Raw genomic sequence first — 21329 nt, forward strand, 5'->3', positions numbered from 1 at the left:
CATGTGGTGTGTGTACATCTGTATATACACATGAGTGCAAGTGCCCAAGGAGGTCAAAGGCATTGGATCCCCAGAGCTGGAGTTACAGGAGGTTGCAAGCTATCTGATGTGGGTGCTGGGACTGTACTCAGGTCATCTACAAGAACAGCAAGTGTTCGGCAGTTGCTGAATCATCTCTCTAGTCAACCCCTTTTTGAAATATGGTCTCACTGGACTTGAACTCACAGAGATCTGTCTACCTCTACCTCAAGAGTCCTGAGTTTAAAGGCCTGTGCCACCACATTCAGCTTAACTGTTGTTTGCTTTTAACTGAGGTATCCCAAAGAAAAGTCACTTGTATTGTTAAAAAAAAAAAAAAAAAAATCCAGGCTAGAAAGATAGCTCAATGGTTTAGAGCATATATTGGCTTTACAGAGGAACCAGGTTAAATTCCCAGCCCCATCTGGGGGGAAGGGTTCAAAACCATCTGTCACTCAAATTCCAAGGGACTTGACACCCTCATCTGGCCTTGAGGCGTGCACATGGTGCATCATGTAACTCCAGTTCTAGGAACTGACACCCTCATACAGACAGACATGAAAGCAAAACAGCAATGCATGTGATATAAAATAAATACTTTTTAAAGTGTATTTTAAAAGTGGGGCCTGGCAATGGTGGCGCATACCTTTAATCCCAGCACTTGGGAGGCAGAGGCAGGCAGATTTTGAGGCCAGCCTGGTCTACAGAGTGAGTTCCAGGACAGCCAGGGCTACACAGAGGAAACCCTGTCTCAAAAAACCAAAAAAAAAAAAAAAAAAAAAAAAAAAAAAAAAAAAAAAAAAAAAAAAAAAAAAAAAAGTGGGTCAAAGATCTAAATATTTCACAAAGATATTCAAATGGCCAAAGGTGCAGAAAAGATGAGGTTTTCAGCCCAGCTGCAGCCACCTCAAGGTTGAACTGAGACAAAATGTGTTACCATGATCACTGAAGTGAACCACTCCAAAGGCTGCCCCGAAACATGGCCACTGGCTTCCCTTGGGTGGGTGACCCAAGAGACAGTAAGAGAGCATACCCTAGACAGAAAGCAGACTTTTCATTCTCTACCTTCCACATATTTTATTCACTGAGATGTGTGGAAAAGTCCAGCCCACACTAAAGAGTAGAGGACTACACAGTACCATTATTAGGATGTAAGGATGAGCCTCCCTTTGACCAAATTCTTGTTGGGTTCTTCTTAACCAGGCTTCCAATTCACCCACTGCACTGACCCATTTTAGCAAGAATCCTACTGAGTCAATTTAGCCAGAATTCCAGCCTTGATATTTGATTGCCTTCCATATCTGATCAGACTTCATTCCCATCATCCCCAGGTGGTGTCTGAGGCCTACTACTGTGATCCTCTTCAGTCTCCTTGGCTACAGTTCCTCCACGTGGTGTCTCCCTGTTAGGAACTCCCTTCCATTCTCCCAACACTGCTAATTTTTATAGATTTCCATTTCCCAAGTGGGACATGTTAAGTGGAAGTGAAGTGGCTAGCCACCTGGGGGTCTATGCAGGATTCACTCAGCCCAGCTAGGAGTTTGGACCAGCCTAGGCAACACAGCGAATGCCCACCTAACAGCGTCCCTCTTTCCCTTGTGCACAGTCTTCAGAGCTGAGTCCTCCGTCCCACCATCACAAGTGGTCCCTACCAATGGTCCTCACAAAGTCTACTTTACTTTTCTAAACAGGTGTCACAATTTTTTCTTTAACAGAGACTATAACTAGATAAACTATAACAAAACTGAAAAGACAAAATTTAAGGATAATTTTTAAAAAATAATAATTGTAATACAGACAGCTGATTTGTGAATACAAACAATGTAAGCTAGAAGACAATGGGATATAGATAAAAACGTTAGAAGAATATATCTACCAATTACAAACTTTAGTTTAAAAAGCAGAAAAAATGAGTTTTAGATAAACATCTAAATTGCCATCAGTAAATCCTAAACCAAATGGCATACTATACTTCAGGCAAGAAGAAAATCATCCCAAAGAGAATCCTAAATGTACAGAAAGGAAGATAGAACAACTAATATTTCAGGAGACTACAGAGAAACCTGCAGGAGACTGAGTTGGTCAACACTGCATCCTAAGGAGCAAGGGGCCATTCTCCCTGGAGATTATAGGAAGTTAAAGTTGTTGATGAGGAGGGGCTCTTGAGGTCCAATTCCTCTGTGAGGATCCAATAACTGCTAGGAGATTAGAAAGGGTTTTCTTTAGTGGTACATGGCTCCTGGTAAATCAGCCTTCATCAATGCTCACATAACCTTGAACCTGCTGAGTCACAAAAAATATGCTCAACAAAACAATGCACAAGAGGAGAGAAGAGCAACTGGTTAGGAAGAGGCAAGGAATAAACAGGAGTAAAAAAGAAGGTGGTAGGGGGAAATTGGCCAAATACATCATAAACATATATGAAATATCACAAAACCACCATTACATGTAATTAGTATATGCTAATAAAACAACAAAAAGGAGCAGGGGATAGTTGTGCAGACCTTTTTACCAGCACTTGCAAGGCAGAGGCAGGCAGATCTCTGTGAGTTTGAGGCCAGCCTGATGTACAGAGGGAGTTCCAGGGCAGACAGGGCTACACAGAGAAAACTTGACTCAAAAAAGCAAAAACAACAAAGAGGGAAATTTTTAAACCTTCTACAAAGACAGGAAGCACAGTGAAGAGAACACCTGAATACTTGGGAAACAGAGCTCAATATAACTCTGCTAACATAAAAGCGGGTCCACTGGAAAGCAGCACGGTCCGATTCTGAGGGAAACCTTCCTGCCTAGAACATCACTCAATCTAAGGTAACCCTGAGGCTCGCAGCACTTCCCCCTAGGTACCCTTCTCTGAGGAGATAATGGAAGGTATCCCTTGCACCAGAGCAGGGGATGGCACAGGCATTGTTAGGTCGGAGATGTAACAGGTGGTAGTACAGGGAAGGAGGTGGGCATATCCCAGCCAGCCAGAAGAAAACCCAGCCAAGCCAACCCCACCAGTACTTAGTAGACATTGAAGATGGTCCTGAACTCCACTGGGATAATCATTACATGGGTTACTGTGAATGTAACAGCAACATGTAACACTGAATCCACTGGATAAACCTATTTGTGTGCTATCATTTAGAAGCAGATAAGTTATTCCTATAATTGGGGGAAATCTACTATTTCTAAAGACTAAGCTGCTCTGACCTCTAGGAAAATAACTTCTCTTTGGCAGTTTCCTGGAGTCTGTAAGAACACAAAAGGTCCAGAGGGTGAAAGCAGCCATAACAGTAGAGGGTTTCCTGCTCTAGAGCTAGGTGGCTTTGTACCGTAGTCATATGAAGGGCCAGTGTAGATCACAGTATGATTTCCAGGCTAGCTTGCAATACAGACAGAGTAATAATACTGTCTCAAATATACAAAAAATAAAAAATAAAAGAATAAACCAACCACCAGTTGCCTCAGTCTGTGTGTGACATAATGGGGTGATACCTGACAAGACTTAAAAAACAAGGATCAGAAGAACTAATTTGATTTCACCCACCCATGAAACATGAGCTCTAGGAGAACAGTATGTGCCCAATCAGATGCTCACCTCAGCTGACTTCAGCAGAGAGCACATCCTTTCAGCTCTCTGTTCTGTTTTGTTTTCTGAGACAGGGTCTTGCACTATAGCTCAGGCTGGCCTGGAACTCTATATAGCCTAGGCCAGGATTGAACTTGAGGTAACCCTCTTGCCTCAGCCCTGGGGGAGTCATCATACCTGGATCCGGTTCTTTTAAGACATTTTATGATTAACCCACCCACATACACACACAGAGAACAGGGTCTAGCCTGTCCTCCAACTACCCATTTCTGAACTTTGGAAAATCAGTAATGGTGTTACAGATGGATCCCTCTATTCACTCACATGACATCCAGCACAGAGTCATTCCGAATGACCTTATGAGAGACATCAGCGAGCAGGAAGAGACCCCCATCTGTCCTCCGGATACTAGCCGCATAGCCAGGCCAGATCTGCAATCTGAAGAGAGAGATGTTCCAAGAGCATCAGGGTCACTATTTTACACGATACTGTCCTTCCTGATAATAATGAGGAAGGCCTAGGGGAAGGCCTGATGTAACCAAATCAGTACTAGTACAAACTTACTAGAAATATAACTAAACAAAAAGATTTAGTTGATAAATTATACTTACGACAATAAAATATTGTTGAAGTTTTTGTCCTATGTATAGTGGGCATAATGAAAGTTTCTTTCCAGAACATTCAAAAGCAAAGGAGAAGAAAAGGCCACCAACCTGTGTTGCTGCAGTACCATGGCACTTGTAGGGTCATAGAAGTTTCTCCCCACAAGCTTCATATCCAAAAGTTTCATTACCCTGAAATAAATAGCAGAGCTAAGTTCTCTTTCTCCTGCTGAGAGCTGGGTGGGTCACAGAGTCACTAGGCAAGCACTCGCCTCAAGCTGCATCCTAAGCCTACAGAAAAGTTGTCCAAAAGCTCCTTGCATCTTAGCTGCTGTTTCCTCTGCAAGCCTGAAGGTGCAGAAAAGCTTCTGCTCTCTGCAAAATGTAGCCTGTGTTTACAGCAGTCTTGCTATAGGAAAGTTAAGCTAGTAAGGCATGCATCTGCAGTGTGTGCACATGACTGAAGGCTCTCTCAGGGCCCAGCTCACTGAACCAGGGCTCTTTCCCAGTTTAATTATATTACTGACCACCATGAACTAAAGAAAATGCAGATTAACTAGTTTCCAATTAGTGAGCAGCCCAGCAAGGGAACTGTGTTTGTTCCAACAACTCACTGTAGGTTCTAGTTCATTAAATGAGACAGTTTGGGATTAACTCCTGTGCAAAACTGAGAGCCCCTCAAAAGAAGTTAAACAGTAAACTATGTATAACTTTTTAAAGTGCAGAAAATATCTCTCACCAAATATGTCTGTACTCTGAGGAGCCCTTCACATGTTAATGTCTGTTTTGGCTGAGTGTGGTCACTCATGCCCGCATTCCCAGAATCAGGGAAGCTGAGGCAAGAGGGTCAGGATGGGTGATCCTCAGCTACACATCAAGGTTGAGACTAGCCTGAGTTATGCAAAATCCTCTCTCAAAAACAAACATCTGGTCTGAAAAATTCTTAAACTAATCCAAAAGAATCCATTTGCCTACTTAGCTACCCACACACCTAACTTCAGGTACCTACACCTGACCTGTCGAGTGAGAGATAATTTTGGAGTGCATTGACACTAAGATCACTAAGTGCTTCCAAGCCCACACACAGACAGACACTGTGTGTGGCACCATGCACAGCTCCTGAGGAGCCTTAGTCCACGCATGGTGAATTACAGACACAAGACGGCAGCAGCTTCCTTACCGCCGGAAGACAACATTGTAAAAGGGAATGCACAAGTCAGAACACGGTTCCAGGATCTTCGTCAGCTGAATCTTGATACTGATCTCGGCATCGTCAGTTTTTCTCTGGCTTTTTAACTCAACAACCTAACAAATAAACATGTACAGTAACAAGAAGTGACAAAGCTACGAAGCCTTAACCCTAACTCAAGAGTTCTAGAGCCCAAAAGGTAGCTTCTACTTCCCCCTCACTTTGGAGTGTGTGCGGGCAAAATCAGTGTGACAAAACAAATAAAATAAATAAAATTCAAAGTTGAACATTTAAATCTTTAGTTTTATTTTTTAATTGATTTTATGTATATGTACATGTGTATCAATGTATATACAGATACCCAGGAGGCCAGAAGAGGACTTTGGATCCCTGGAACTAGAGAGGATGATCAAGACCACCCAGTATGGATGGGAGGAACTGAAACTGGGTTTTCTGCAGAAGAATCAGGTGTTCTTTACTGCTGAACCCTGAAGTTGAAAATCTGAGCAATGGTCAAAGACCAGATGCTTCCTACCCGTCCATTTATGTATAAGAGGTGTTACTTCATAAACTTAAGCTGGAATGGGGCTTGGGGGATGATTCTTGCTGTGTTCTGGAGAAATCTGCCTTCTGCCAAGTAAACTGTCCAGAAAATGTGTACTTTTCCACTACTCAACCCATCAGAGCACACAGGAGTTTCACCCACACCACAATCTCCACTGGGTCTCACTTGTTGAAGCTTAACAGGAAGATAAAGAATAGAGCCATCAAAAGCAGTGACGTTTCCAGTGACAGACTGGTGGTCCTTCAACATGCCAAACCTCATGCTTTTGCACTCCACATTGGGGCTGCAAAATAACAAAGGGGATTTTAGTTCAGTTTGACTCAAACAGCAATCTTTACCAAAGCAGTGCAGTAGTTACGAGACTTTAAGTGGCATTTTTGTACCTGCACTCCACCTAGTGGTCATATTTATAGTTACACAACAGACTAAAGACAATGAGTCAAGGATACCTGCTGGAGTAGAAACACTAGAAAATGTAACTAATCTACCAGGCTTGGAGTGTATGCCTGCAGTTCAGCTATATGAGAGGCTGAGGCAAGGGGATTATCAGTTTATGACTTCTCTAAGTAACTGAAGAAGATCTGGAGGGAAGGCAAAAAACAAAATAAAATAAAACAAACAAAAATCCGTAATTCTAGACAGCTTGCTTTTACACATCATGCATGTGCTTCTACACTTCCAAGTAGGGGATCAGAACACTCTAAGAGACCATGTTGTAAGTATCTAAGGCTTTACATGATCATACACTCTTGCATCTCTGCTATAACACAAAATCATAGCATAGAATCTCATGAGTATGGCAAAGTTCAATAAAATTTCACAGTAAACAAGTTGTAAGCCAGGCCTGACCTTGGACTGATTGTGGTCTGCCAATCTCTGCTCTGAATCTTCAGAGGCACATATTTTTTAAGTGTTTTTTCCCCTTTGTTTAAAAGATCTTTTTCAAGATTTGTTTTTTGTATATATGCATGTGTCTGTGCAGAGGGTAGCAGAGTTTCTGGAGCAGGAATTATAGGGATTGCGAACCACCTGATACGGATGCTGAACTGAACTCAGTCCCCTCCAAGAGCAGCACACTTTTGTTTTTTAACCTCTAAACCATCTCTCAGCCCCTAACCTGCTTTTGTTTTGTTGTTGAGACAAAAGTCTCTGTAGACTGGGCTGGCCTTGAACTCAAAGAGATCCACCTGCCTCTGACTTTCAAGTACTGGGATTAAAGGCATGAACCACAATATCCCACCATAAGGTATTTTTTTAAATGAGATTTTAATCATTTTTCATTCATGGTGATTTAAACTTTTTATTATTCACTGCAGCAAACTGGCAGCTTACAAAATTGTAACAGCTACCTAATTATCAATGATTGTTCTACTATACACACTAAGATACAATCTTGTTCTGCAACTGTAAAGTGTGAACAAATCCAAGACTAAAAAAAGAGGCACATATGTTCAAGTATAGGAAGACTTAAAAAAATTCAACTGGCATCCTTAACATTAAATATTCACATGATAACATAACAAAAAAATCTCATATGTAAATTGAGTATATTTTGTGCCAAATGCTTAAATCCAAAGTGTTTTGATCCCGGAGTATTAGCATATACATAATAAAATATCCTGCAGATGAGACCTAAGTATAAACATGAAATGCATTCATGTTTCGTGTATGCCCAGTCTAAAGGTAATTTTATATATTTTAAAAAAATAGGTTTAGGTTTAGGGGTGTTTTGTTGTTACTGTCTTTTGAAAGAGGGTCTTTACTTTGCAGTTCTGGCTGGCTTGGAATTCACTGTGTGACCAGGTTACCCTTGGCCCTGTGGCTATCAGCCTGTCTCTGCTTCCTGAGTGCTAGGATTAAAGTCCTGCCCCACTATACCTGACTCAGATTTGTTTTGTGTGTATGAATATTTCACCTAACTGCATGTATATGTAGCTCATATGTGCCTGTTGACCATGGAGGTCACAATAACTGCATGTATATGTTAACACATAAGTGCCTGATGACCATGGAGGTCAGAACAGAGCACTGGATCCCTGCGAACTGGTACTACCAATGTTTGTGAGTCACCATGTGGATGCTGGGAACACCTTGACCTTCTGCAAGAACAGCAAATGCTCTTAGCCACTGAGCCATTTCTCCAGCCCCTTATATAATACTTTTAGCAAGTCTGTATATGAAAGTTTCATGGTGTGTAATTTTCTACTTAGGACTTCATGTCCACATTCAAAATTTTTTAAATTCTGAGGCATTAGGTTTGGGGTTTTCAATTTCACCTGTGCACTCTTAGAGCAACATTCTGACATTCCCCTTCCTGTTCCTATTCCATGAGAAAGCTACAAAGCTACAGGCCACTCCTGCACCACATCGACGTTTTCCATGTTATCAGCATCTGCTCACTTATATCACCTTCACACCGTGGCTAAGTCCAGCTAGGGCCAGCGAGATGGCTCAGTCAGTAAAGTGTTTGACCTCGCCCTAGTTGGCTTTTTTTGTAGCTATGGTAAAACACCATGACCAAAATCAAATTGAGGGAGGAGATGGTTTATTCCAGCATACAACTCTTAGGTCACTAAGGAAAATTAGGGCAGGAATTAAAAGCCAGGAAATTAGAGGCAGAACCTGAAGCAGAACCCATGCAGGAATACTGATTACTGGCTTGTTCAGCCTGCTTCCTTTTTTCCTTTTTCTTAATTTCTTCTCTCATATATTACATCTGGACAGCAGTTTCTCCTCCATCCCTCCCTCCACCCCCACCTCCTCCCTCCTTCCACTCTTCCATTCCCCTTCAGAAAAGAGCAGGCTAGCTGGGCAGTGGTGGCACACACCTTTAATCTCAGCACTTGGGAGGCAGAGGAAGGCGGACTTCTGAGTTCAAGGCCAGCCTGATCTACAGAGTGAGTTCCAGGACAGCCAGGGCTACCCTGTCTCGAAAAAAAAAAAAAAAAAAAAAGAGGGGCTGGTGAGATGGCTCAGGTAAGACTGCTCTTCCGAAGGTCCTGAGTTCAGATCCCAGCAACCACATGATGGCTCACAACCATCCGTGATGAGATCTGACGCCCTCTTCTGGTGTGTCTGAAGACAGCTACAGTGTAATCTAATGAGGGCATTTCCTCAGCTGAGGTTCCTTGTCCTAGGTAACTCAAGTTTGTGTCAAGTTGACATAAGACTAACCAGGGTAACACTATATCAAGAGGAGCTGAGTTTGCTCCTAACACTCATGGTGGCTTACTTGTAATTCCAGAACTAGAAACTATATAGACAGGTGGATCCTTGGAACTTGCTGGCCAGCCAGCCTCACCCTAAGCAGAGCTGCAAGTCCTAGTGAGGGCCGTGTTTAAGAAACAAGGTTGACAGTAGCTGAGAACACTACCCAAAGCTAACCTCTCTGCCTGTGCATGCTCACACACAAACACCATTTAGATCACACAAATCTCCAGCCCTACAAATTTCCACGACTTCTTTATGGCCTAGTCAATGCAAGAAACCTTCCTGCTTAATCAGAATACATCAGTCCATCCCTAACAAAAGCATTCTCCCCTCTGACATCCAGCCCTCCTCTTACAGTCCATGCTAGGCCTGTTTCCTGGGATTCCACTTGGTTGTCTTCACTGCCTCTTTCCCTTTCCATCAAATGTGAGCTGTGCTGTTTCCTTATCCCTGGTAGGAAACTGGTTCGCTGTTGTTGTTTTGGACAAAGGGTTTCTCTGTGTAATAGCCCTGGCTGTCCTGGTATTTGCTTTGTAGACTAAACTGGAGTCACAGAGATCCGCCTGCCTCTGCCTCCTGAGTGCTGGATTAAAGGCTTGCACTATCACTGCCCAGCTTAATCTTGCTGCCTTCTTTTTTTTTTTTTTGGTTTTTCAAGACAGGGTTTCTCTGTGTAGCCCTGGCTGTCCTGAAACTCACTTTGTAAACCAGGCTGGCCTTGAACTCAGAAATCCACCTGCCTCTGCCTCCCAAGTGCCGGGATTAAAGGTGTGCGCCACCACCGCCCAGCTTCTTGCTGCCTTCTTTATCACTCTTCTTTCCAGCTTTTGAATGAGTGGTAGGTTTGTGAGCTGCTCCTCATGGCCTATGCTCTTCCTGGTTCCTTTAATCTTAGGCATTTTCTCTGGAACTCTGACAGAGTTCACAGAAGACTAGCAAGGGTACACTGAAAGCAAATCAACTTTTTTTTCTTGTGGTCTAAATCAACCATATTGCCCACATCCAAATAGACCCTTTCTTGGGTTGTAACAATTCCAAGTCCTTTCCTCCTAACCATTATTTTCTTTTCTCTTTCCATTCCACTTTTTCCACTTTTAGTAGCTGAACTTCAAAAATTCACATTTCTTAGTAGAGCCATTCTGGAAAAGAATATGGTGGCTCTTGAGAAAACTGAAAACAAATCTGAGGCAATGTCTTAATTGGTAAACTTCTCTCCTTGTAAGTACAAGCATTCAACCCCCAAAACCCTTGTAAAAATACAGAGCATGATGTCCTCACACCATGTTTGTGTACCAATCCTGTGGAGGCCAGAGAAGGTGTCTGATACACTGGGACTGGAGTTCTAAATGGTTGTGAGCCACTATGTAGGTGTTAGAAATTAAACCCACATTCTCTAGAAGAGCAGCCAGTGTGTTTAACCACCCAACCATCTCTCAGGCCTCCATGGCATATGTTTGTAGCCTCATAGATAGGAGGATCTCTGGGGTCTGCTATCCAGACACTCTGGCCTAATTGGTGAAGTTCAGGCCAATGAAAGACCTTGTTTTAAGAGAAGTGAATAGCCTTCCTGAAGATGACACCTGAGGTTGTTTTCTAGACTTTACATGTGTGCCCATATGAATAGTTATATACATTCATGTGCATATAAAAACCTAAAAATATGTACAACCCAGTAATTCCACTTATGGATATAGACTAAAAGATCTACAATTGATTATTTCAAAGAAACATCTACACACATACCTAGATTTACTTAAGCAAATTCACAATAGCCAAGACACATTTATCAACAGGTGGATACAGAAAATGTGAAACACAACAGAGTTAATTCCATGCTGTATCCTTTATTATTTCCCTGAAAGTTCCATGCATGTGTGTAATGAGTTTAGCAGTTCTCGTGGCAGGACCGTTTCTCATGCCCTATCCCTCTCCAGTACAGTGGTTCCTCCTCTTCCTAACAAACTCCCTTCTGCACTTGGGTAGAGACCCCCTGCCCCACCAGAGTCCACGCTGGAACCCCAGACAGGCCGGCCACCTACTCACGAGCCTCCCCTTCTTTCTTGGTAGACCTCCTACTCTACTCAATCTCCCCTCCTCATCACAATGTGCCAGCCCCAACTTAAGTGGAGGCTCCCTGCTCCACTAGAGTCCACACACACACAAAAAAAACTTGAGTGAGGTAACCCATACCCCAAAAGATAAACATGGTATATACTCATAAGTGGATATTAGCTGTTAAGTAAATGATAATTTTGCTACAATCCACAGACCCAAGAGAGGTTAAGTCAACAAGGAAGGCTCAAGAGGGGATGCCTGGATTTTCCTGGGAAGGAAAAATAGATTTTCTGGCTGGACTGGGGATGAGTGGGAATGGGAATAAGAGGGATCAGGTAGGGTGGGGATGGATGGAGACAGAGACCATGGGGAAAGAACACTGGAATTGGAGGGCACTAGTGGGGAGCGAATGGGAAACCTAGTGCAGAGGAAACACTCTAGAGTCTTTAAGGGTAACCCTAACAAGGACTCCTAGTATGGAGGATACAGAGCCTAAACCATCCATCTTCTGTAACTAGGAAAGGCTTCAAGTAGTGGGACTCGGACACCAACCCAGCCACAAAACTTTCAACCTACAATCTATCCTGCCTGCAAGATGTGCTGGGGCAGGTGGTGGCACAGAACTTGTAGGAGTGCCCAACCAATGATTAGTCTAATTTGAGCCCCACACAAAAGAGGGAGACTTTGGATAGAATCAAACATGACTGGCCAATAAATAACTAAATTAATTAAATTATTTCTAATAATAGTATGCTATACTCATAGATCAGCACATAATCTAGTCATCATCAGAGAGGCTGCCTCCAGCAGTTGATGAGAGCAAATGCCCAAGAGCAGGCAAAGGAGTCACACAGCCAAACATTAGGCAAAGAGGCAATCTAAATTGGAGGTCTCCAATGGGCCCTTCCCTGGGAGCTCTAGGTACCCTGCAGAAGAAGAGGACGATGAATTATGAGAACCAAAGGTATCTAGGACATCAGAGAGCACAGCCTCAGAATCAACTAAGCCAGACTCCTGGGGATTCACAGAGGCTGGAGAGCAATAGTAGAACTTGTATGGGTCTGTGCTAGGTCCTTTGGATATCTGTTGTCCTTGTTGGCTAGGGGTTTTTGTGGACTTCTAATAGTGTGAGTGAAAGTGTCTCTGACTCCTTTGCCTGCTCTTGGGACCCTTCTCCTTCTACTGGGTTGCTTTGCTTAACCTTGCTGTGAGAGTTTCGTGCCGGGTCTTACTGTATTTTATTGTGTCCTGTTCAGTTAGTGTCCCTGGGAAGCCTATTCTTTTCTTGGGAAAGGCAGAGAGGGCAGTGGATCTGGGGAGAGGGAAGGTGGCAGAGACTAGAAGGAGTAGAGAGGGGAAGCTGTGGTTGGAATGTATTGTATGAGAAAGGAGTAAACTTTTAAAAATTGTATAAATGTTTAAAAAGCATCACAATCCAAAAAACAAACAAAAGTAGTAAGGTTTTCCTTATCTTATTTTAAAAAAGAAGATCCCCTTCCTACTTCCAGGTAAATTTTTTAAATTTTAAAACTTTCTTTTTATTATGTGTTCTGTCCATGTATATCTATGTTCCATGTATGTATCTGGTGCCCATAGAAGCCAGAAGAGTATCAGATCCCTTGACTAGAGTTACAGATGGTTGTGAGCCATCTTATGCATGCTAGGAATTGAACCCTGGTCCTCTGGAAGAGCAGCCAGTGCTCCTAACTTTGGAGCATAGTTCTAGCCCCATACTGTCATGCCTTTGTGTATGACCCACTGAGTTTCACTGGGATTGTTTGCATGATGTTATTTACTGGAATATGGGCAACTTTTCAATGACTTCACCAGTGAAGAAAATTATACCCACTTTCTCCAATGACCATCAAGTACCACTGTCTCATAGGGCCTCATCAGCCCTTCCTCTTACTTGATAAAGTGTTACCAGGCCAATTTTGTGGTGTACTGCAAGATGACCCACCCTGCAATGAATTCATGAACACAATGGCCCCATGTCATGTTTAGAAGTTCTTTAAGCAGCACACTTCTCTATCCATGGGCTCTTACATTCTCTCCATCCCCTCTTCCATTTGTTAGATGTGGCTTGGTGGGAGTGATAGAATTGTCCTGTTTAGAACTGAGCACTTCATTATCATTTAATTCTTAATACTCTGACTAGTCATCAGAGTATACCAAATATACATACATACATCTATACACACACACACACACACACACACACACACACACACACACACACACACAAAGATCTCACTCTAGCCAGGAATTCAGTATGTAGCCAGACTGGCCCATACTGAATGAATGATAATCCTGCTTTGGCCTCTGTACTGGCTGTTTTGTGAGTCACTTTGACACAAGTTAGATTCATCACAGAGGAAGGAGCTTCAATTAAGGAAGTGCCTCCATGAGATCCAGCTGTAAGGCATTTTCTCAATTAGTGATCAATGGGGGAGGACCCAGCCCATGGTGGGTGGGGCCATCTCTGGGCTGGTGGTCCTGGGTTCTATAAGAAAGCAGGCTGAGCAAGCCATGGGAAGTGAGACAGTAAGCAACACCCCTGCATGTCCTCTGCATCAGCTCCTGCCTCCAGGTTCCAGCCCTACTTGAGTTCCTGTCCTAACTTCCTCTGATGATAGACTATGAACTGGAAGTGTAAGCCAAATAAACCCTTTCCTCCCCAATTTGCTTTTTTGTCGTGGTGTTTCATCTCAGCAATAAGAAACCCTGACTAACATAACCTCCTACTTCTGGGATTACAGGATGTGTCTATACCTCATTTTTGTAGTTGTAAAAATGAACTCATTTGCTGAATGGATGAGCCTACAGGACATTATCCTATGTGAAATAAGCCAAGAACATGTACTTAGATGGTACAATGTTTAATCCCAGCATTCAGGAGGCAGAGGCAAACAGATCTCTGAATTCAAGGCTAGGCTGGTCTACAGCCAGGACTACCCTGACTCGAAAAGCAAAACAAAACAAACAACAAAGAACATGTACTGTTCTTGTAGAGGACTTGAGTTCTGCTCCTAGAAGCTATGTCCACAGCTGCCTGTAACTCCAGTTCCAAGTGGCTCTGACATCTCTGACCTCTCTGTATACCTGCACGAATGTGCATATACCCACACAGAGACACATAAATACACATAATTTAAAATCTTTTTTAAAGCTCTCTTATAGGTAGAACACAAAAACAACCATACAGAGCAGGGCAATGGTGGTAAGAGATGAGGAAGGGGAGATGCCCCTTAGGGCAGCAGTGCTCTGTTAGGAGAGTGGGCCCCAGTGAGTTTACCACAGCACATCAGAGCATGTGACTCTAAGTTACAATTCGCTGCTACAGGGACTCTTACATGTTCTCACAAGTAGATGTGTGTTAGATATGTCAGTTCATGTCACAGTGTGTACACAAAGGTTACTGTGGCTCTCCTCCAAGGTATAATAACCATCAAAAAAGTACAGGTTTCGTCTATCTTTGCACTTTCTTCAAATATATTTCAAAGCATTTGTTTTTCATGCTTCCAGACAATAACCTCTAGACCAAGGCTTTCCTTATGATCTTGCAAAAACAAAAACAAAAAACCCCACAAACTCCTATGAACCCTTAAACTTCAAAAAGTAGGAAAAAATCCTAAAATGTTGGTATAAAATTAAAGTTCTTTCTTTTGATTTCAAGCTGTTTATTTTTTAAGATTTATTTTTATTACTTTTAATCATTTGTATGTGTGTGTCGATGTTCAGGTGTGATGGTATGATGTTAGATCCACCTAGAGCCGGACTTTCAGCTGGTTGTGAGCTACCTCAGAAGGGTGCTGGGAACCAAGCTCTGGTCCTCTGCAAGGGCAGCATATGCTCTTAAGCATTGAGCCATCACTCTATCTCCATACCACTGAGTTTAATCCTGGACTGTCAACTGGAGAGACACTAATGTCAATTATGATAATATACGTACAGGAAGATCCAGGCTTCTGAGTTATAGATCTTATACAAGTGGTAGGAGTTTAATAAAAGGAATAAAAAAAATTACAAACATGAGCCAAGAGGTGATGGAAGGGTGCTGGGTACTGCTCAGTTAGGGAGCACTTGCCCAGCATGTGTGAAACCCTGGGCTCAGGCATCAATATAGCCAGAACAGAAAAAGACCATGGGAAGAGCCATGCAAGCCACAGGCCCTGAGATTACAGCCCATTACCTCCACATTAAATCTATTTCTGGCTTCATACCACAAGCCTGAACCTATTAAATCAAAACCTGAATTAGGAAAAGAGTCAAAGCACACATGAATACTGTGGACTTCCTCCCAGAACCTTGAGTACTGGTTTACAGGGGAACAGCCAGGAGTAGTTCAGAGTAGTACTGAGTCATCTACACCATCCCTATCCTCTGGGAAGTGCACAAGGGAGAAAAACAGCTGTACATACCTGAAAGTCACATGATACTGATAAACTGCTTCATTATGACACTGGATTTTGATGAGGTTCAGTCCCAAAGACTGAGGTGTTCCTTTTGATCCTTGCTTGACCAAAAGCTCTCTAGGGGAAAAAAAAAGGAAAGAAAAAGAGAAAGGAAGGGGAAAAGAAAAAAAACTACAAGCCAGGCATGATAATATACAACTTAGTTCTTCTATCTACTCTAAATGCTAAGGTGGGAGATCCCTTTAGTCCAGGAGTTCAAGGCCACCTGCTACTACATTAAAAACAAAACAAATAAAACACATCATATACTCCACTAACCAGCTAAGCAGCCCCGCCAACTGGAAAATTTATTTCCACTTAACTTACAGATATACCAACACAGCCACATCTAATTACACAGCAAAGTCATCTGGGCTGCCCTACAAATGGCACTATAACAAACAAGGCCAGCTACTTAAGAACAAAGGATCTGTTCCACAGAGTGAGATGAGGTGTCATTGATATTCCTTCTAAGTGACTTCCTTATCTTCAACATGACAGAGAACTGTCAATCTCAGGTGGAAGGGAAGTGACAAGCTGTGAGTCTGCTTACTGGGAACACCCAACTGTTTATATTCACTGTTAAGCCTATTGCACTTCTTCAGGAATCTCTTCTGCTATCTCCCCTCTATCAAAAGGCGAAACTCACTACAGCCCCTATCACTCCAGAACAAATGTGGACTCAGAGAACAATATCCACATTTCTATCCAGCAGCCCAAGAGCAGGCTGCAGGGAACCCCTTCCTTGCCATCCCTCCTTCAGACCAAGTGATCTTAACTCACTTTTCCTTTCGTTCCATAGTCAGGACTGGAGGGGGGTCGGCAGAGTGCAGTGAAGTTGGAGACAGAGTTGGAGGCTGTGGCAGCCGTGGGGCATCCCGAGCTGTAAGGCCAAAGGCACTGGGAGGTTTGTCCACACCTCTGCCTATACTACTGGCTGCTCTTCCCAGAGGTAACAAAGAGACATCAGAACTACCTCTTCCCAGCATTCTGAAACAAGAAAGAGGGAAATTGGGGCTTTTCTAGTCTGCACCACATCTAGACTATTCCCTCAAGTGTACCATTCCTTTTATTTTTAAAAATTAGATGTGAAATTAATGAATATGATTAGGTGGAGTGCAGGACAACATAGAGAAGCCCCCAGGAGTGCAGGGCCCACCACTTGTTCAGAGGATTCCTACTAGGGTATATTTGACCCCACAGCTATCCATGATAGGCCCTTTCTCAGCTACCACGTCTTCAAATTCATCTGCATCAAACTTAGTGAAACATGGGTCTTCTTTGAGGTATGGAACTTCTGGCACCCAGGGAACTTGAACTTGGCTCTACACAGGGCCTCAAGGAAATGTTCCTTATTCTGCAGTTTGATGAAGATGGACATGATGACCTGACCAATGTAAACCCTGGCTACAGTCCTGGGGTTTCCCAAGGGTACCACACATACCTGTCTGTAGCCTAGATTGGAGATAGCACTAAGATCAGAAACATAAAATCCTCTACAAAATTGTTTCCAAGGTTCCCTTGGACAACCATGTTGGCAACAGGGTACATGTACTCCCAAGGAGGCTGCTGTGTGCAGCCACGGCTCACTATTCTTTTCTTGGAGGGGATGCCCAAAGGAGCCCAAGCTCAGCCTTAGGACTGTCTTAAAATAGTGACCCATTCACCAGCCACTCTCGGTATGCCCTCTCAGAACTGCCTTCCTAGGCAGAACTGAGGGGAATGCAACTCATATTTACTATCAGGGGGCCCTGTGACAAGTCAAGTGAAGCTCTGAGGTATACAGTGGGAACTACTCTCCCTTCTCAATGACTGCCCGGATAAGCAGCTACCAGTCATTCCTGGTAAACCCCACCATGGATGCCTAAGAAACACTTATCTGGAACACACCTGTCTCAGAGCCTCTCTTTGCATCCGACACTTGAGGTTACAGGACAAAGTGACTTTACCCACCTACTCCAACCAACAGAAGCCTCTGCCAGCTTGCTGTCCCCAGCTGCCAGCACCGAAGGATCAGGCAAAGAGGAACGGGGTTCTTCTCTGTCCTTGCGGACCATGTTAGCAGACAAGCCTCGGCCTAGAACTCCTCTGCCTGCAAGAGTCAAACCTCAGCTGTTACTGTGAGCTGAGCATGTTGCAGTTAGGTTTCTGAAGATCACTGGATATAGGAACTAAGCAACCACATATTCCTCCATATTTCCAGTTGACATCTACATACCTAAAGGAGGCACTTCTCGTTTTGAAGGAGCCCGGAACGTTGTGTCAAGGCCCATGCCACGGAACATGGACACCAAACCCACAGACTCCTAGGGAAAGGTAATTAAATATTAAGGTTATCCTAAGAAACTGATTAGAACCCTAGATATAAGGGCTTTGTAAATGAAAAATCACCTTCTCCAAATCCTACCAATGTTTTAAGAATAAGAGCTATCAGCTGGTTGAAATCGTTCTGCACTAATGGGAGAAACTACTAAGGCCTGTTGCCAAACCTGAGAACCTGAGTTTGATCCCTGGAACCCACATGGTGGAAGGAGAGAACCATTTCTACAAGCTGTCCCCTGACCTCCACATACACACTGTAGCATGTACACACACACACACACACACACACACACACACACACACACACACACGTCCATATAATAAAACAAATGCAAAGGTATTAATTTTTTTAAAAATGGATAAAATACTTCATATGCTTTTTTCAATACTTATTACCACATCTTATTATACTTTAAAGTAAATGTAGTTGAGCTAAAATTTAAGTGGATGGAGAGATGGCTCTGCAGTTAAGTGTACTGGCTGCTCTTTCAGAAGATCCGGGTTCAATTCCCAGTGCCCATATGGCAGCAAGGGATCTAATGCCCTCTTCTGACTGCTCTGGTCCCAGGGATGTGTGTGGTGCACAGAAATACATGCAGACAAAACACCCAAACACATAAAATAATAAATACACTCTCATTCTCTCCCTCTTCTCCTCTATGTGCTCACCTTTTCTCTTTCACTTTCCCTCCCCCCCCCTTCCCTATGGCAACTTCCTTGTCCTTGTCCTTGGGGCCAGTGAACTTGCCCGCCCGAGAGCAGCTTCCCATTAATATAGTCTGGAAAAAAAAAACATTACAAAGGTCTGTAAGTTTGGCTAGGCTTGGCGGCATACAATCATGGCACTCAGGAGGTGGATTTCTGTGAGTTTTAAGCCAGTCTGGTCTGCAGTGAGTTCACAGGACAGCTAAGGCTATATAGAGAAAGCCTGTCTCAACAACAACAAATAATAATAAACAAAAAATCTATTAATTGATATACAGTATAATAAAATACCAAGAAATAGTTGTGTTTTTCCAGGTTTTAATTTTTTATTTGAAATAAGGTCTCACTATGAAGCCTTGGCTGACCTAGAACTCACTATGTAGAACAGGCTGGCTTCAAACTCACAGAAATCCACCTGCCTCTGCCTCATTAGTGCTGGAATTAAAGGTGTGCTCCATCACACCCAGTAAGTTATATTTTTAAGATTTATTTTTATCTTATATGTATGGCTTGTTTTGCCTACATATAAGTGTGCACTATGTGTGCTGGTGCCTGTGAAGGTCAGAATATCCCCTGGCACTGAAGTTGCAGACTGTTATAAAATATGTCAGTATAAGAGCAGCAAGTGCTTTTAATTTCTGAGCCATCTCTTCAGTTTCCAGTTTTTGTTTGTTTTGTTGGTTGATTTTATTATTAAATTTAATTTTAATTTTAAAAATTAAAAACTATTTTCTATCTTTGTGCATTAGTGTGACTGGGAGCATGTGTGTCACAGAAGGTATATGCAAGTTGGAGGACAACCTTGAGACCAGGCCCTGGTCTTCCACCTTCAAGACCAATCTCTTGTTGTTAACTGGTGCATACACCAGGTTAGCTTGCCTTCGAGCATCTGTGGATTCTCCCATTTCCACTTCGTAGATCCCAATAGGAGTAATAGGATTATAGACATGGGGTTGCAGGTGAGGACCACTGTGCCTAGCTTTCACATGGCTTTGGACATTCAAGCTCAGGGCCTTATGTTCACACAGCAAGTACTTTCCCAACTGAGCCTTCTCCCCAGCCCTTTTCAAAGTTTATTTAGCTACCTAATAGCCAAGGTAAAAGGGAACAGGAACATTGTTTAATCAATTTTACAGAAAAAAATCATTTAAGAATATAAGAAGCTTAGGGTTTTTTGTCTTTTTACTTTTTTTTTTTTTTTTTTTTTTTTTTTTTTACAGGCTGGTCTCAAACTTGCTATAGAGTCAAAAATGAATAGTGAACTTGATTCTTCTGTCTCCACCTCCACAGTGCTAGGACTGCAGATTTGTGCATCTACACCTGGTTTATATGGTGCTGGGAATCAAATCCTAGGTTCTGTGCATGCCAGGCAGATGCTCCACCAACTGAGCTGCATCCTTGGTCCCCACCCTTGTGGGGTTTTTTGTTTGTTTGTTTTTGTTTTTTTCTCTTAAATGAACCCTATCACTGTACTGCTGTGGTAGTCCTGAAAGCTTGCTGCTGTGTCAGTTAGAACTGCTAGGCAAATAAAAGCTACATACAGACAAAAAGCATTTCATCTGACTAAACATACAATATTGTTCTTTGTTGTATTCAATACTACAGAGCCAACCTGAGAAGAATCTGAACACTTGGAAGCAACTTCTGCTTCTATTTACACCCCTCAACTATACATCAAAGGATGGTGAACTGGAGAAATGAGGGGGTGGAGGACTGATGCGAGAAGCCAACCTTAAAACTGCCCCAAGTCCATCTAGTGTTCACTTTAAGGCACTTTCTCTAGGACTTGAATTGCACGACCACAAAATGCAACTACTTGTCAAGACAAACAAAAATAAAATAAAATAAAAATAGAAGCCCTTGATTATGTAGATAGCCTTCTAGTCCCCTAGGCCCACTGAATGGTCTCACCTTTTGTACTGGCTGGAGTGGTGGGCTGGACTCCTCTGGCTTTCTAAACACAAGGCCTCTGCCTGTAGGACCCGCCCGGCCCCAAGCTGGTTCCAAAGGTCTAGGAGCTTGCGGCCAACAGCCTGGCATCCGAACACATTGAGATGGGTGGACTGGAGTGGGCCCCCTGAACAATGGCCTGACAGGATCCATTGAGAGGCTGTAGAAATGACTGTTGTGTCTGTTCCAATTCGTTACCTGCCAGCATTTTCAAAGGAGTAAAAATTCATCATCTACTGTAGACAGAATCTTTTCCAATGAGAGTTAAGAGATGTATTAATCTATGGCTGTTAATACTTCATCAAGAATCAGTTTAAAACTATGTCCATTAAGCAGAATAACAGTCATACAGTCTACCCTAGAGCCTAGAACTTGTCTCGTCACATGTTCTTGGCCTGACAATAGTCATAGCTTCTTTCATCTTGTGCAATGGTACTTACATGCAATCAAAAAGTGAATGATTACTGTTCAAGCCATACCACCTCCCAGAATGGGGGGGGGGGGGTACAGAGTTCCTCTGCCAAGGAGCTATTGGCAACTGATAGCAGGAAAAGGGGAGTTACTTCTCTTTATCTATGTAGTCTCTAGCAAACTGACCATGCTCCAGGGAAAGGTCTTCCATCCAGGAGTGCATGGGAAGTACATATTTGATTTAATGGGTGTTTTACAAAAAAAAAAAAAAAAA

At 42.8% G+C, this 21329-nt stretch overlaps 1 protein-coding gene and 1 non-coding gene across 7 annotated transcripts in view; both read right to left on the reverse strand.

The window, feature by feature from the left end:
- Positions 1-21329, reverse strand: part of Piwil2 (piwi like RNA-mediated gene silencing 2) — a 59923-nt gene that overhangs the window by 31421 nt on the left and 7173 nt on the right. For 5 of the 6 annotated variants that reach the window (XM_031361871.1, XM_031361873.1, XM_031361872.1 and 2 more), the window contains exons 2-10: positions 20606-20842; positions 17886-17973; positions 17621-17759; positions 16451-16657; positions 15635-15745; positions 6114-6231; positions 5375-5499; positions 4306-4386; positions 3917-4030 (exon numbers count right to left, since the gene is read on the reverse strand). In XM_031361871.1, coding sequence (XP_031217731.1) covers positions 3917-4030; positions 4306-4386; positions 5375-5499; positions 6114-6231; positions 15635-15745; positions 16451-16657; positions 17621-17759; positions 17886-17973; positions 20606-20797 — 1175 coding nt within the window. In that variant the 5' untranslated portion in view covers positions 20798-20842. Of the gene's footprint in view, positions 1-3916; positions 4031-4305; positions 4387-5374; positions 5500-6113; positions 6232-15634; positions 15746-16450; positions 16658-17620; positions 17760-17885; positions 17974-20605; positions 20847-21329 lie in introns of all 6 variants that reach the window. The other variant, XM_031361870.1, reaches the window with a different exon arrangement.
- On the reverse strand, positions 17170-17303 carry LOC116085480. Its single transcript, XR_004116585.1, has one exon. It is a non-coding gene; the product is annotated as a small nucleolar RNA SNORA70 (small nucleolar RNA).

This window comes from Mastomys coucha, unplaced genomic scaffold, assembly GCF_008632895.1.
Source record: "Mastomys coucha isolate ucsf_1 unplaced genomic scaffold, UCSF_Mcou_1 pScaffold9, whole genome shotgun sequence".
Lineage (NCBI taxonomy): Eukaryota > Metazoa > Chordata > Mammalia > Rodentia > Muridae > Mastomys > Mastomys coucha.